Genomic DNA, 14,451 nt, shown 5'->3' with positions numbered 1-14,451 from the left:
TGCAGTGGGGCATAGGCCAGTCACTGGGTGCCTGGCTGCCAGGCGTTCAGAGAAGATAGCCTAGCCTGATGGTACACTCAATCAGGTCCTGAGCAGTGTCGACGATGTTCTGAGCAGTGTGGACGTCCTGAGCCCAGCGAGTGCTGCTCACAGGGTACTGCATTTGTGTGTGTAGATCCCCTCCCCCAGCAATACAGCCAGCAGTCTCACTCCATCTCCTCTTTACTGTGGATGTCACTGTCACCATCAGAGCTGCTGAGAGGAGCACACAACAGTAACCCCCTGTGTGCCAAAGGGGGAGGGTGGGCATTCAGGATTATAAAACTGGCTATGTACAGAGCATTCTAAGGAGAAAGCCACCCCCACACACAAATCGGGCACAGTGGGGTTGGGGTCTATAGCTCAGGCAGAACCAAGTGGGTGTCCAAGGGCAGGTGTGCTTGTGAGGACATGCTGAGAAAGGCTTAGGAAATGGCACAAACATTGCCAGAGTCACCTGAAGGTCCTTGAGAGTCTTCCCAGGTTCCTCCACTTTAGAGGTGGGCCTTGGGTGAGAACCACCTCTGCCAACCTTAATGCCCAGAGTGGAGGCACCTCTTCCTCACGCACTTCCCAGATCTGAGGGCACCCAGCTCTTCCTAACACTGACACAGGATCAAGGCCAGTGTGCCTGTAGGGGTGGGAGCATAAGGCAAGCAGGACAACCACGTGGAAGGCCAGGGCTGTGTGGGCAGTGAGGGGGACCCAGGACTCCTGGCAGAAAAGTGACGGTGCTGGTCTGAGAAGACTGCCATAGGGAAGTGTCTTTGGGGCACCCCATGGTGGAGTGATCCCAGCACCCAGGCATCACCACAGAGACGGTCCTAGGGAGACCATCTAGATATCTTCACAGAGACAGACTGGCACTTAGGGACCACCACAGACTGGTCACCATGGTGATTTCCATACAGACAAGGCTAGTCATCAGGCAGAACCACCCCTGCCCCTACTCCCTGGGGGATGGGGAGGGTCACCTTGGTGGCCAGACCCACAGACAGCAGTCATCCTCTTGGGCATGAGGAAGAGGTGGCCCCTAGCTGATCCGGTATGTGGACGTGTTCTTGGGCTCCGTGCTGGGCACACACCAGTCACCAGCCTCCTGGATGGTCTGGTAGTGGCGCCAGGCAGACTTGTTGTAGACAGGCAATCGCTCTACTGAGTCCGTGGACAGGGCCTGGGGAATGCCATGGTCAGCCTTGCCACTTCCTGTGCCTTGCCCACTCCTCAGCAGACCAGCCTTTCCCAGGTGGGCTGTGCTGGTTTCCACCCTTGAGTTCTACCCCAAGTCAGAGTCAGCCCAGCCACTAGATGCTGGCTGAGTCAATATCCTGGTTTCAGAAAGGCCTAAAAAAGGGTCTGACCCTTCTGTCCTGCTCCGTTCCCATTCTAGAAAGCTGCTCCCTCAAAAGGTCAGGGAGTAGGCTGGGCTGTGTCAGCAAGTCAGGTCCTCTGTCCTACCCTCTCAGCTGAATGACAAGACCTCTGTGGTCCCCCTTCCAGGACTGACAGGTTAAAGGTCCCAGAGGAGGGGTGTCAAACCCGGACCACATACTGCCTGCAATTCCGTGGCATGCTGCACATGTCAGGACTGGCTTACAGCAGTGATGAGCTGTAGCACTGCTCTGAGGCTAGTACCAAGAGCGGATGGACAGATGGACTAGAGTCTACCGCAGCAAAGCCTGCTTCCATGGGGTTCTGCGGGCAGGGGCACTCACCTTGAGATAGATGACAGCGTCTGTTCCAAAGCCTTCCATGGAGAAGAGCTGCAGGTCCCCCTGGAAGTACTTGGCGTAGAGGCGGGAAATGGGGAGCCCATACCCAAAGCCAGCCTACAAGGGGCGGGAAGGCAGGGTGACTATAGGCTGGAGCTGCAGGATTGACAAGGCGAGTGAAGGGTGCTGGGTGGGCTTGCAGGGAGTTCCTGGAGCTGGGGTGAGATGGGGACATCCTTGAGGGCAGGGAGAAGTGAGAAGTGGTTGAAGAAATCATGGTGGAAGGGCGAGAAGTTCTGCTTAGATAACCAGGAGGCTTGGGTAGTCACCAGCAACTCTGAGTCTCAAGACTCCAAGCCCAGCCCTGCCTACCCCATTGGGCAAATGGACAGGGAGGTGTTGGCAACTAAATAGCACAGCAAGAAAGGCAGGAACTGCAGGGCCACATGGGAGAAGGAGGACTAGGAAATGTGACAACCAGGCAGACAGATAGATGCTTGGCAGGAAGTGGGACATGCACAGGTAGAGAGGAGAGATGAGGACAGGAGGTCCAGACTCAGGCAGCACAGAAGACTGTCACCACACAGTCACACAGTATGCTTGGGGGTAAGAAAACAGGTGGGAAGGGACTGGATGAAGGTCTCACCAGCGGGGTACCCCCAGTGCCAGGCTGTGGGGTGGGAGCTGTGGAGTACATGTAGCTGAAGAGTCGCTCAATCTTCCTCAAAGGTACACCCCCACCTCGGTCACTCATCTGGGGGAGATGGGACCTGTCAGGGACTTAGTTCTCTAACCACCCCCTGACTCTCCTGACTTTCCCATGGTCTTTCCCACCCACAAGGCCAAGAGTCACATACTTTGATGGACAGGTCTTCCTCGCCCAAGGCCACCATAATCTTGATAGGGGGGAGAGTGAGGCTGGACTCGTGGCTTTCCACCGTGGCCCGCATGGCATTCTGGGGAGTGAATGAGGTACGAGCTGAGTGAGAGGCCAGCCCTAATGGTGCCCCTGTGAAGGGCCATCCTGGTCACCTCACCTTGAAGAGTTCGAAGAGCATGTGGTAGAGGTGGGAGGGGACGTAGACCATGTGAATGGACTGGGTGGAATTGGCAGCTGTGGGAGTCAAGACCAAGATTAGGAATTGTTGACAAGTCACCTTCCATGACCTTATCCAGAGTAGGACCCTGAAATCCTTCTTCCCTTCTTTTATTAGGAATGGATACCCCTCCCCACAGCTGTAACTGGGCACATGGCTGCCAAGCTAGAGACTAAACCCCCAGCCTCCCTGGAGCTAGGGCAGTCAGTGACCTGTGGAAGCCACCCCTTCAGTCCCTGGCCGACTTCCCTCCAGCTGCATCCACGGCCTGGGGGTGGGATGCCAGCTCTGACCACCCCCACATGGGGGCTGGCCAATAGGAAACCTCTATTAATGAAGCTACTGGTATTTGTGTTCTGGGGACACAGCCAAACTGACAACCCACCTCATACATCGCTCCTCCTGGTCTCTGTCCTGTTACTCCATTTTATTTCCTTCCTGTCACTTAACCTTGATTTGAAATTATTGTACTTATTTTTTCATTAGTTAAAGGTTCCATTCCCCAATCTCCCCAGCACCAAGACTTTGCCTGTCTTGTTTACAACACACATTTAGCTAATATGTAATAGGTAGTTATCAAATGAGTTAGTAAGAATGTATAGTATTCTGCTTCTCTCTCTATAGAAGGCAGTCCACGTCGTGACCTCCATCCTATTTGCTCTCCCCAGCCCTGTCTATGGCAGACAGACAGACATACACACAGCCTCACTTCCTCACCGTTGACCTCCTGTATCTCCAGCTCAGGTGAGGCCATGTAATACTTGTCACACAGGAGCTTGGCCATGTCGTAGGCATCTGAGAGAGGATGGGGCCATTCAGGGCATGTCTGACTCATACAGTAGGCAGTCCCCTTGGCACTGACATCAGCTGTCACCAACATTAAAACCATGGGGGTGTATCCTCCCACCCACTGGGGAATGGGTTGCCCTATGGCCAGGCAAGCTTGGAGGGGTCCCTGGGGCTCCCTCCTCTCTGGGTCAGGCCCTGGCAAGGGGGCTTACCTTTCACCACATCAGACACGTTGCAGTTGGGGTCAATGCTGCCAATGTGTTTGGGGTGGGCTGGGTTGGTACTGCCGTCAAAGATGAGGGCTATGGGTGGAAGGAAGGGTGCTGCTGGCTGGGCCACAGAGCCCACCTGACTCCCTCTTCCCAGGGTGTCCTGCCCTCCATCAGCAAGTGTCTCTGGGCTCCAATACTAAATAAAGCACACCATCTTGCCCTGCCCCATTGGCTCCAGCCATTACAGCCTCTGCAGACCAGAGCATTCTTCTCTCCAGAGGGTTTTTCCCATGCCACACCCCACACTACATGTATTCTTTGCTTTTGTACAACATTGTAAGAGAACTTTCACCATCTTGCTTTTGAAATGATTTGAGTATAAGGAACTCATTTAATTTATGACACCTACAATTTGTCAACAATCATAGAAAATCCCCTGGCAAAAGGAATTCTAGGCAACAAACTGTTTTTGAATATAATGAGAGGTTTTTGTTCTTTTTTTTAAAAAAAAAAAAACAAACCACTAAACTAAAAAGTTTTAGAATATGTGACATTATTTTACATTTTGCTGACATTTAAAACAAAACATTTCAATGTTGCCCCTTTCTTTTTGGACTCAGTGTTTCTTAGCTCCCGAATGGTGCTAAGGCCCCTGAGCACAGTGGCTGAAACCTCCTTGCTGCCCTGCCCAGTGGGCATTGTCCTTTCCCAGTGGTCCTTGCCCAAGGCCCAGCAGCACCCTCCCTGGCAGCCCTTGGGCTCACTGTGCTGGTTGATAAGCATGCGGATAGAGATGCGACTGAGGTAGAAGCGGTCCAGGAAGTACTGAATGTTCTGGTTAGAGACAGGGTCATCACCGTAGGTGTCCTTGTACTCCAGCACACCCTGTGCCATGGTGGGCACCACATCATTGTGCCGGTTCCGGATGGTGACCAGGGCCTCGGTGAACCTGCAGGGAGGGCAGACATTCGCCCCCACCCAGTCACCGTCCTCAGGACATCCCTGACTCTCCCCTTCACTTCTGACCTCTTCTCCAGTATCTTCACTCACTCTACCCTTTCCAGCCCTATGGGGACACGGTGCCCCCCACCCCTCCCAGACACCTGCCCACAGCCTGGAGCTGAAGGGAAGGGCGCTGCCTGCGAGCAGGGCCTGGCCTCTCACATCCACTCACATACCGAGAATGGAGTCTCTGTCCCTCCATAAGACTTGGGACCTCTGAAGCAGTCAATCTACCCCCTCAGACTGGGCATCCCAGAAGGCAGGTGTCTTTTCTTCCACCCTGTGGCATTTTGCCCCTAGGGCTATGAACCTAGAGGTCCCCATCTGCCCCTCCCCACCATCAGGGCGCTCACTCACTGGTTCAGTGTACGTTGGTCCTCAGGGTCCTTGTCCAGGAATTCCATGATGTCCAGCAGACTTTGGACGTACCTGTGAGCATGGGGCAGGAGAGAAACTGGCCTTAGCTGCAGCTGGGCAAGGCCCCCTCCAAAGGGGACATCAGTGCTGGGGTGTTCTAGGCTTAGGACCTGCCTAGGGAACTGGATTCTAAAATGGAGGGTGGGCATGGCCAGCTCTGTCCTTCGATGGGTAGAGCTGGGGCCCTCCAAGAGCCTAGAGAGGCTCACTCTGCTCTCTAGGGCCAAGCAGGTGTGGGTGTCCCTGCTGCCTGCTCTAGGCCTGGTGCTCTGTGCGGGCCTGGTTAGAGGCTAGTCTTCTCAGCATTTAGGAAAGAGCTGCACACAAGTCAGGTCTACTTGTGCTAGCCCATGGTGCCAACCTGGACCCACTGTCCCTCTCTGTCCTTAAGCTATAGATCCTAGTTTCCCTGCTGACATACCAAGTCTGTAGCTTGCTTTTCTGGGAAAGCAGGTAGCCTCTCTCTGGCAGAAATACTTCCCACCTAGGGGCAGGAGGGCTTGCCGTGGGCCCAGTGGCAGGGAAGGTCCTTGGGGTCCAGTAGTATCACTAGAAAATGCCCTACCACAAAAGGACTATTCCCACATACACAGTGCGTTGACCTTTGCAGTAACCTGCAACAGGTAAGAAAGGCAGGAACCAGCCCATTTCAGTCACATTAGCTTGAGACCTGCAGCATGACCATCTTTGGGAAGGGGTGTAACCAATATTCACAGATTTCTAGTGTTCCTGCGCAGAAAGGGTGGGTAACATGCCGCCAGCCACAGTGAGAGTCGGCTGGGATCCAAACCAGGCATACACCAATGTAGCCAAATGCTCACTGTCTCCACTGGTCCAAATAATGCTGCTGCCATGGCTGGTGATAGGCAGCACCTTCTGGGCTCTGCTCTGTGCTTACTTGTCCCCCACCGTAACCTCCAGTCACCTTGTGAGGTGGCACTACTGAAAGGCCCATTTCACAGATGAGGAAGTCAGCATAGAGCTGGGGTTCTCTCTCAGCTCTGTGGTCTGTCCCCCTAAGCATATCTAGGTTAAGTTTCAATGCTCATTTGATTCTTACAAGGACAGGGGACTTGGGAGAGAAGCTGCCAGTGTGAATGAATGCTGGGTAGCTGGAATGAGGAGCTCTGAGATCCCTTCTCAAGACCAAGGGTGGGTGAGGATAGAGGGGTCAGAGCCAGGAGGCTGGGCCTCTCCCTGACTGTGCATGGGCATCAGGGGGAAGTGAGCAGGGTCAGAGTCCCATGGCCCAAGGCAGGGGTGCCCAGTGAACCCTAAAGGGCAGCAATGGGGCCTGGTCATGTGGCCACTGAGGAGCAAAGGGCACCACGATGGAGAAGGGCAGTGCTGCCAGCTCAGGTATGGGGAGACAGGGTATCATATCCCTGCCTGCCCACTCCCTCACAGGGCCATTCCTACAGGAGGGTGGCCGTGGGTATATTCATAGGGCAGAGGAGAGCAAAAGAAGAATTTTCCCATAGGGCCCTTGGCCTTGCCCTGAGATCCCCAAGGGCTTGGCAACTCCACGTTACCCTCAGGCCAGACCTGGGTCCTCCAGAAAGACAGGGGACACACCTGAGTCTTCCAGAGACAGACATCCTCCCAGGGCCGGGAATGAGCTGGGTCTGAAAGCAGAGGACATGTCCAGGCAGAGCAGCAGTAGGGACTGCCTCAGCCAAAGCCTTAGGAAGGCCTGGAGTCTGAGCATTGCCCTCCTTAGTGAGATCTGGAGCTTCCAACTGCACAACACAATTTGGAAGCCCCAAGACCCGCCTCCAGAAGGTGGAATGCAGGCTGAAAGAGAGGGGCAGGTAGCAGGTAGGGAGGAGGAAGGGAAAGAAGAAGAAAAGGGGAGAAGGGAGGGAGGAGGAGCATGGTACCTACAGGCAGTGTGTGGGAGCAGGAGGAAGATGCTCAGCAGAGGGAGTATGTGTAAGTCTGAATGTGAAGAGTGTGCTCCAGTACCCACAGCTGCAGGGGGAACAAGGATGTGAACCAGGCCATGGCCACCTGGAGGTTGGCTACCTATATACCAAGGGAGAGGGCAGACTGTCCTGAACCTGGAGCTGATCTATGGATGGGGGGCAGGCTTGGGTTTCAGGGCTGGTTGTGCCCTAAAGGCTACTAGGCTGCTGAGTCCAAAGGGTAAATTGGGGCTCACAGCAGGAAGCACTCTGTGGGGCAGGGAAGAGACAAAAGGAGGCACAGGAAGTACATGCTTAGGACCACTGGTGTGACCAGTGTCACTCTGTCCAAGGGACTGGAGGAGGCAAAGAGTTGGTGTAGCTGAGGCTCTAGCCGATGTCTGGCAAGAACCAGAGCCTGGCAGGAGTGGCCAGTCCTTCTGTTTGTTATTCTGCTCAGTGTAAGGGCTAACTGGCTCCCTCGGGGAGGGAGTGGGGTTCTCCACAGGCAAGGTTTGAGGTCCACACCTTGCTGACAGGCGGAGGTAGGTTGGGTGGGATGTTGATGGCCATTATTAACCCCCCCCACACATACACACAATGTCATCTGGCCCCTTCCCTACAGTGTCACAAAGACTCTATTAGTGACAGGAGTGACTCACTGTCATTTGATTTGCTCTGTAACTCTTACTTAACCCTGCATTTTCTTGAAGCATTTTCAGGCTGTCTTCTTCCCCTGAGAGAAAGGAGACAAGGGTTCCCAGCAACACCAGCTGGCAAGCCACTTCTACATGTGATCCTTATCCCTACTTTCCCATGGACTTGCACGTGAGCATAGAAATCTTCGAAGCCTCATAGCTGCCCACAGCACAGCCTTCCTCCTATCCATTCCAGATGCATCCTCCAGATTTCACAGCCTGGGTTTGAATCCCAGCTCCAGTACTACTCCCTAAGTGACCTCAGCCAAATTTCTCCACTTCCCTGAACCCATTTCTCATCCAGGAAGTGGAGATGACTCTTGAAATCCATTTTGTGAGGATTGTGGTGAGGACTACATAGGTACCCACGAAAGTGCAAGTGCACAGAGTACCCCCGGACCTCTGCAAGTCCTCAGCTGTATTTGCTTTTGTCATCCTCATGGCTCATTGCCACATCTCCGAAACCTCCACCACAAGCACATTGCTTTTGATCTAGAGGTACTGTTGCCCTGAAGCTGCTATTGATAGAGTTCTGCATTTTCCACACCTAGCAATGGCATCTGACCCCAAGAAGCAGTATGGGTCCCCATTTTACAGATGAGGAAGCTGAGGCTCAGAGATGCGAAACTGTTTGGCAGGGAGTAAGTGCCCAGTAAGACTCAGGTCAAGCATGCTGATGCAAAGCCTAGGGCTTTGCCCTGCCTTCTAGTCACCTCCAAACTCCAGTCCCATTTCCCAAGCCTGTCCAGTTGATTTATCAAGTTTATTATTCCCTTGCCATGACTGCTCAGAAGCTCCCTTTAGCTAAGGGCAAGCTCCATTACCTATGCCCACATATTAACTGCTATACTGCCAAAAACTGCATTGCACGGCACTATTCTGTTTTCCAAAGGGGACATTTGGCTCCTTACTCATCAGACTCAGGCTACTGGCCCTCTTTTCAGGCTTCCTGGGTGGGGGGTGTTCACCCTCTTCTCTTCTTATGCAGACCCTTCCCATCTCCATGACCTCCATCCTCTGGCTGAAGATTTCTCCTGGAGACAGAGATCTATACTCTGTTATAGGCAACCACCTCATGCCCCTCAGGAAGTTCTTCCTGCCCTCACATCTCAGTCTCTTGCTGCCACCCACTGGCTCTGGAAGCACTCTCATGGGCCATCTCTTGTGTGTGTCGGCATGCCTTAGCAATCCCTCCTCTACACTGAATCATCACTGAGGACATGGTTCCCCTTGTCTAACTTCCGTCCTCCTGCTGTTACCTGACAGTACTTCCAGGCTTTGAGGAAAGAATGAGGCAGGCCAGGGCTCCATATGTCAATGATTTTCAGGAAGGGACTCTGCAGGGACTCCCTGGCTCCAGGGAGAGTCATGCGCCACCCAGCAATCCCCTACCTTCTTCCTGCATCCCTGGCTGTCCCAGGAACATGGTGTCCAGAGAGTGGCCTGAGAAGCCCTTTCTGGAGTCAGGGACCAACTGGACAAGCAGCCAGGTCAGGCAGCTGGATGGAGCAGAGAAGTGCTAGGGAGAACAGATGGCACCTTCTGTCTCTTCCCCGCACTCCACCATGTAGGTTGGCTCAAAGGTCTTGGGCCTGCCTTGGAGGTGCAGGGCACAGCAAGGAGTGATATGGTTGGGCTTCATGAAAATCAGACTCTCCCTCTGTCACCTTCACTTCCTTCCAGCTCTGGGTGGCCTTGGTCCCTGTGTGTTCATTTCAATGTCCCCACAACCTCTTTTTATTGATTGATTGATTGATGTATTTATTTTTTTCTTTTCTTTTCTTTTCTTTTTCAGAGAGGGTCTCACTATGTAGCCCAGGTTGGCCTGAACTTGCCATCCTCCTTGCCTCCATCTCCCAAGTGCTAGGACTACAGGCGTATACCACTATGCCCAGCTCATACAACTTCTTGTTCAACCAACAGTCACTATGCCTGTTTGGTCACAAGGAGGAGGGCAATGGTTGGCATTTTTCTGCTATCTACATTTTTTAGGTAGTATCAAAATGAACATGTTATAATTCTAAAAGTAACAATGTTACTTTTTTTTTTTTTGGTGGGACTAGAATTTGAACTCAGGACTCTGAGTTCAAACTCAGAGAGCTCTACTGCTTGAGCCACAGCTCCAATCCATTTTGCTCTGGTTGTTTTGGAGATGGAGTCTCAGGAATTATTTGCCCAAACTGGCCTTGAACCTGGATCTTCCAGATCTCAGCCTTCCAAGTAGCTAGGATTATAGCTGTGAGTCACAGGCACCTGGCTCTCAATGTTACTTTTAAATAATATTTTGCCTCTTCATTTGAATCAAACTAACTCTTTAGCGCTCACTGCTCCTCCTACCATCTGCACTGTACTTTGTTTGCCCTGTCTTGGCAGGAATTTTATTTTCCTGCAAGATTGGGATCACATGGGCTCCCTTCGGGCACCTGCTGCTGTTCTCTTAGATGCAGCTCAGTCCTGGACTGAGAGATGTGACCCGAGCTCCTGGGTCCAAAGGACACCTGAACCACTCCATGCTGCACATCCTGAAGATGATATTTTCACAAAAGCACCACGAAAGCCCACTGATGGGCAGCCAGTGACATGTCCAGTGTACAGGGTACACCCTTGTTTATGCTTCATGTGACAGGCCATTGGCTGGCGGTATCCAGTTACTTAGCCCTGAACAGAGCTCTGTGTGAGCAGATTTCCCTCTGCCCCTGTGGCTACCTGTAATAATCTTCCAATCTTTGCCCTCTAAAGTTCTTTGGGAAGGAAATGCCATTTCTGGGTCACCTTGAGTGTTTTCAACATCCAAAACAGTCAGAAATGTAGCTCGGATGATATAATTTGTTCCAAGATTTGCTTCTTCTTGTTTCTCTGTGTCCCCAGAAGTGACCCTGAGCAAAGACTACCTAATGAGCTGGGGTTCCAATCCAGGCCAGTGGCTAGTGCTGACATTAGCTTAACATGGCTGTGGCTGTGAAAGCTATTATTTTCTGGGCTGACCCTGGGTTCCCTGAGAAAGGAGGGTGGTGAGGATAGTGCAATCCCACAGACAGAGAGGCTGGCAGCTTGACTTTCATCCCTGCTCGGACCTGGGATTCCCATGTAAGCCTCTGCGCCTACCCTCTAACCCAATCCTGGGGACACTGGTGATGAGGTGGGAGCTCACCAGCTCTGTACCAGCTGCACTGAGGGTGTGCCCAGCACCCGGTCGGGAAGCAGGTTGATCTCTTTCATGATGTTGGCCAGGCGCACTGGCAGCTCCTGACGGAGGAAGGTGAATGAGGTTTTCTCACACGCATTGCTGGACCCTGGTAGGAGAGAGAGGGGTGAACTCATGGCTGCAAATCATGGGAGCCAAAGGACATCCTGACCTACTCCACACTGACCAAGGGCTCAAGGAGCATGTGATCTGCTGGGCACATGGCAAGGTAGCTCTCCTAAACCTGCAGTGCTGAACACTTCAGGGGTCGCATCCCCTGCAGCTGAACCCCCACATGCCTTAAGGTCGGACTCATTTGGAGCTGGTCTGGCCTAAGACACCTCACTTCTCTTTCCTTCCACACATCTCCAGGCACTCACTCTGGGGAGCTCACCAAGGGGACAGAGGCGCCTGTGAAATCCCTCCTTCCCCAGACTGCATCTCTGTTGAGGGGAACTAGACCTAGACTTCCATGGTTGCAGAACTCAAGTACTGTGCCTGGTCCAGGCCACCTGTGGTGATGAAAAGGGGTTTGGGGAATGATGAAAATCGCAGCTTGGAGACAGGATGAAGTCCTGGGTTCTGGCCCAGGCTCTGTTTCTAACTCTGTTACCCAGGGCATGTCACCATGCTTTTGCAAGTCTCAGTTTCCCCCATGGTACAAGTGGCCCAAACTTTGTGATCAGTCCCCTAGTAGCTATGACAGTTCTGTAACTGGGGTCCAGTATGGGCTGGGGAACTTCTGGGTACTAGGGGGCTTTCCTACATGGGCAAAGCTCAATACTGAAAGGGGAAGGCAGGAAGACACACTCTGGGGAACAGGTACCCTGCCATCTCTTATCAGTGACACAGCTGTAACCCAAGCCAGCACTATCTGCCCAACTCTAGAGAGACCTGGGCCCACTCCCAATGCCCAGCTGGCACCACTGGAAAGGCCTTGTAGACAGACAGGGCCCACACGACGTCTGTATCAGCTGCCACGTTGGCATGACCTTCCTCCTGCCCCAGAACCACCCCCAGAACGCTGGTAGTGGGCCATCCCCACTTAGGAACCCAGGGGCAGCCAAGGAGGGTGCCTCATGGTGACTTGGGCCTCTGCCCAGCTTGGGACAGGCTGCCAGGCTGGAAGGGATTTGATCTTCAAGTGTCCTTGCCCACTGGGGCAGCTCCAGAGGGTGGCGGTGCACTAGTCAGGGGGGGTGCCTCCTATTAGTGTCTCCTTCTGAAAGCCCTCCCTTCCCCCTCTCTGGCTGCCCTCGGATTTCTCTCCTGCTCAGCTCAGGTGTATTGACCCTTCATGCTTATCCGGTCTCGTTCCACATGGCTACACCTCCTAACCCTGCTTTGTCACTTCCACTGGCATACCCCTATTTCATCTCTGTCCCCTAGTCTGAAGGCCAGGACAACCTACATAGGCATAGAGTGCCTGGATGGGACCCTGCCTGCCATCCTGGCCTCCCTGCCCCTTACTCTTCAAGACCCCTTTTCGAGGCCCGGGAGGAAACACTGGGCTCCTCCTTCTCAGCGGCCCCCATTTCCATTGCCAGCCCTGGGTACAGTCTCTTCTGCCGGGGCACCCTTAACTGTTTCTGGGCCAGGCCAGCCTTTGTCGTTAACCCCTTCCTCCCTGTACTCTTCCAAGAGAGGCTCCCGCGCCACTCAGGGCCTCTCCTCTCCTTGGCGTTAACTCCTTCCTCCTCGCCAGGACCCCTTCCTCCGCGCCCCAACTCCCGCGATCTCGCGGCCCCCCGGCTCCCGTCCGCTCCATACCGAAGTCCAGAAACTGCTTCATGGACAGCGGGGACGGGGAGAACTTGCTGAAGTGCTCGATGTACTTGGGCGCCCCAGCCAGGGACGCATTCTTCAGCAGCGCCCGGACCCAGCGCATGGCGGCAGCGGCGACCGCGGCTCGGGCTCAGCTCGGCTCCGCTTTGGCAGCGGTCCCCGCGCGGGTCGCGTTAGCGTTCGGCTCGGCCCAGCCCGGCCCAGCGAAGCGGTTCGGCCATCTCCTCCCTCCCACCCCTGTCCTGGCGGCGTCTCCAAAGCCTGGCCAATCGGCTTGTCGCGGCGCCCCAACGCCGCCAATGGCCGCGCACAAACAACTCCGGGAGAACCAATAGCCTTGCGCCCCGGCACGTGGCTTCCCTCTGGGCCCGCCCCCTTAACCCTGTCTGTGCTGGGGACCGTTAGTTGTTTTCCCAGGCCGCGCGGACGTCCATCCCACGCCCGCTCACTCCCCGCCCCAGCCTCCTTGGGGCGAGCCCCCAGTTAACCCCAGAGGCCCGCCAGCCCCCCTTCCTCTTCCAGCCCTGCCTCTCCTTCCTCTCCCCCTTGCCTCTTTCACTTGCTGACTCCTTCCCTGACTTGTCCAGGTAGCTTTCAACGAATCCCTTTCCTCCTTAAAGGTACCTGTTTCCGCTGTCCTCATCCCTACCTGCTCTCTCTTACGAATCTGTCCTATAGTACATGCAGCCCACTGGCTTCCATAAATATCCAAGTGGTTCAAGAAAATGTGGCGTTTTGCTTTTCCTTATGAAAAACATTCAGAGTTGGGCTGGGGATGTAGCTCAGTTGGTAGAGCTCTTGCCTGAATTGATCCCCAGCAACCAGAAAAACGACAAAAACACCCAGCGTCAAAACCCTCGCGACTATCGGTGCTGGTTTTCGAAACACTTTGATTTTATTATTACCTAGCTCATTTGACTGAAAATAAAACCTTGAGCATCTTGCGCGATCATCCGAAAAGCAACCTTGTCTGTATTGTGCTTGCTTAGAATAAGGTACCAGGAGGTGACGAGTTCTGGGGACCCAGTAGCCCGCCCTTTCAGTAGCTCCGCCTCTTTAGTGGGAAACGTCGCGCGCCCTCTTGTGGTAGAATGTGGTATGGCTCATCCCGGGCCTAGGGCCTGACTCCTCTTAAATTTTTGAGGAGCCAGGTCTTGGCCCACACTTAACCCAGCGCCTAGTGTGTGCTAGGCTTTGTGCTGAGATCAGGAAACACAGACAGGATCAAGACTTCGCTTTTTTCCCTTAACCATTTCATTTCTCAGTTTGGGAGACAGTTGCATAAGTAAATAATGAATTATAACAGAATGCAATTGTAGCCAACACAGAGAGGCTTCACAGTGGAAAGAAAATGATCCGTGTGCCAGGCACTGTCTTTGTGCATTGTCTCATTAAATTCTTAAGACAGCTCTATTGTCCTATTATCATCCCCATTTTATAGAAAGGAAAACGGACTTGAGGATCATCCTCGACTATAAATCTGACCTTATTTTCTGCTTACTAGCCTTTTAATGGCTCTCCACTTCTTTCCTTTTTTCTTTTAGCAATACTGGGGTTTGAACTCAGGTCCTTATGCTTTGCTAGGCAGGCTGTCTACACTTGAGCCACTCCA

General features: G+C 53.5%; 1 protein-coding gene across 3 annotated transcripts; it reads right to left on the bottom strand.

The window, feature by feature from the left end:
* Positions 1–204: 204 nt before the first annotated feature.
* Pdk2 (pyruvate dehydrogenase kinase 2) lies at positions 205–13,079 on the bottom strand. Of its 3 annotated transcripts, none has more exons than XM_020171376.2 (11): positions 12,825–13,078; positions 11,022–11,163; positions 5,209–5,280; positions 4,614–4,798; positions 3,850–3,939; positions 3,566–3,643; positions 2,789–2,865; positions 2,609–2,707; positions 2,398–2,505; positions 1,755–1,868; positions 205–1,213 (listed from the first exon to the last, which is right to left on the bottom strand). In XM_020171376.2, the coding sequence occupies exons 1-11, from the start codon at positions 12,940–12,942 to the stop codon at positions 1,073–1,075; spliced, it is 1,224 nt and encodes a 407-aa protein (XP_020026965.1). In that variant the 5' UTR covers positions 12,943–13,078; the 3' UTR covers positions 205–1,072. The 3 variants fall into 3 exon arrangements, with proteins under 3 accessions (XP_020026965.1, XP_073902091.1, XP_020026966.1); XM_074045990.1 differs by lacking the exon at positions 12,825–13,078 and adding an exon at positions 11,449–12,717; XM_020171377.2 differs by lacking the exon at positions 2,398–2,505 and having other exon boundaries at positions 12,825–13,079.
* Positions 13,080–14,451: the final 1,372 nt, after the last annotated feature.

This window comes from Castor canadensis, chromosome 11 (genome assembly GCF_047511655.1).
Source record: "Castor canadensis chromosome 11, mCasCan1.hap1v2, whole genome shotgun sequence".
NCBI classification, from domain to species: Eukaryota; Metazoa; Chordata; class Mammalia; order Rodentia; family Castoridae; genus Castor; species Castor canadensis.
Note: the sequence above shows the minus strand (reverse complement) of the source record. Positions and strands in the feature narration are given on the sequence as shown.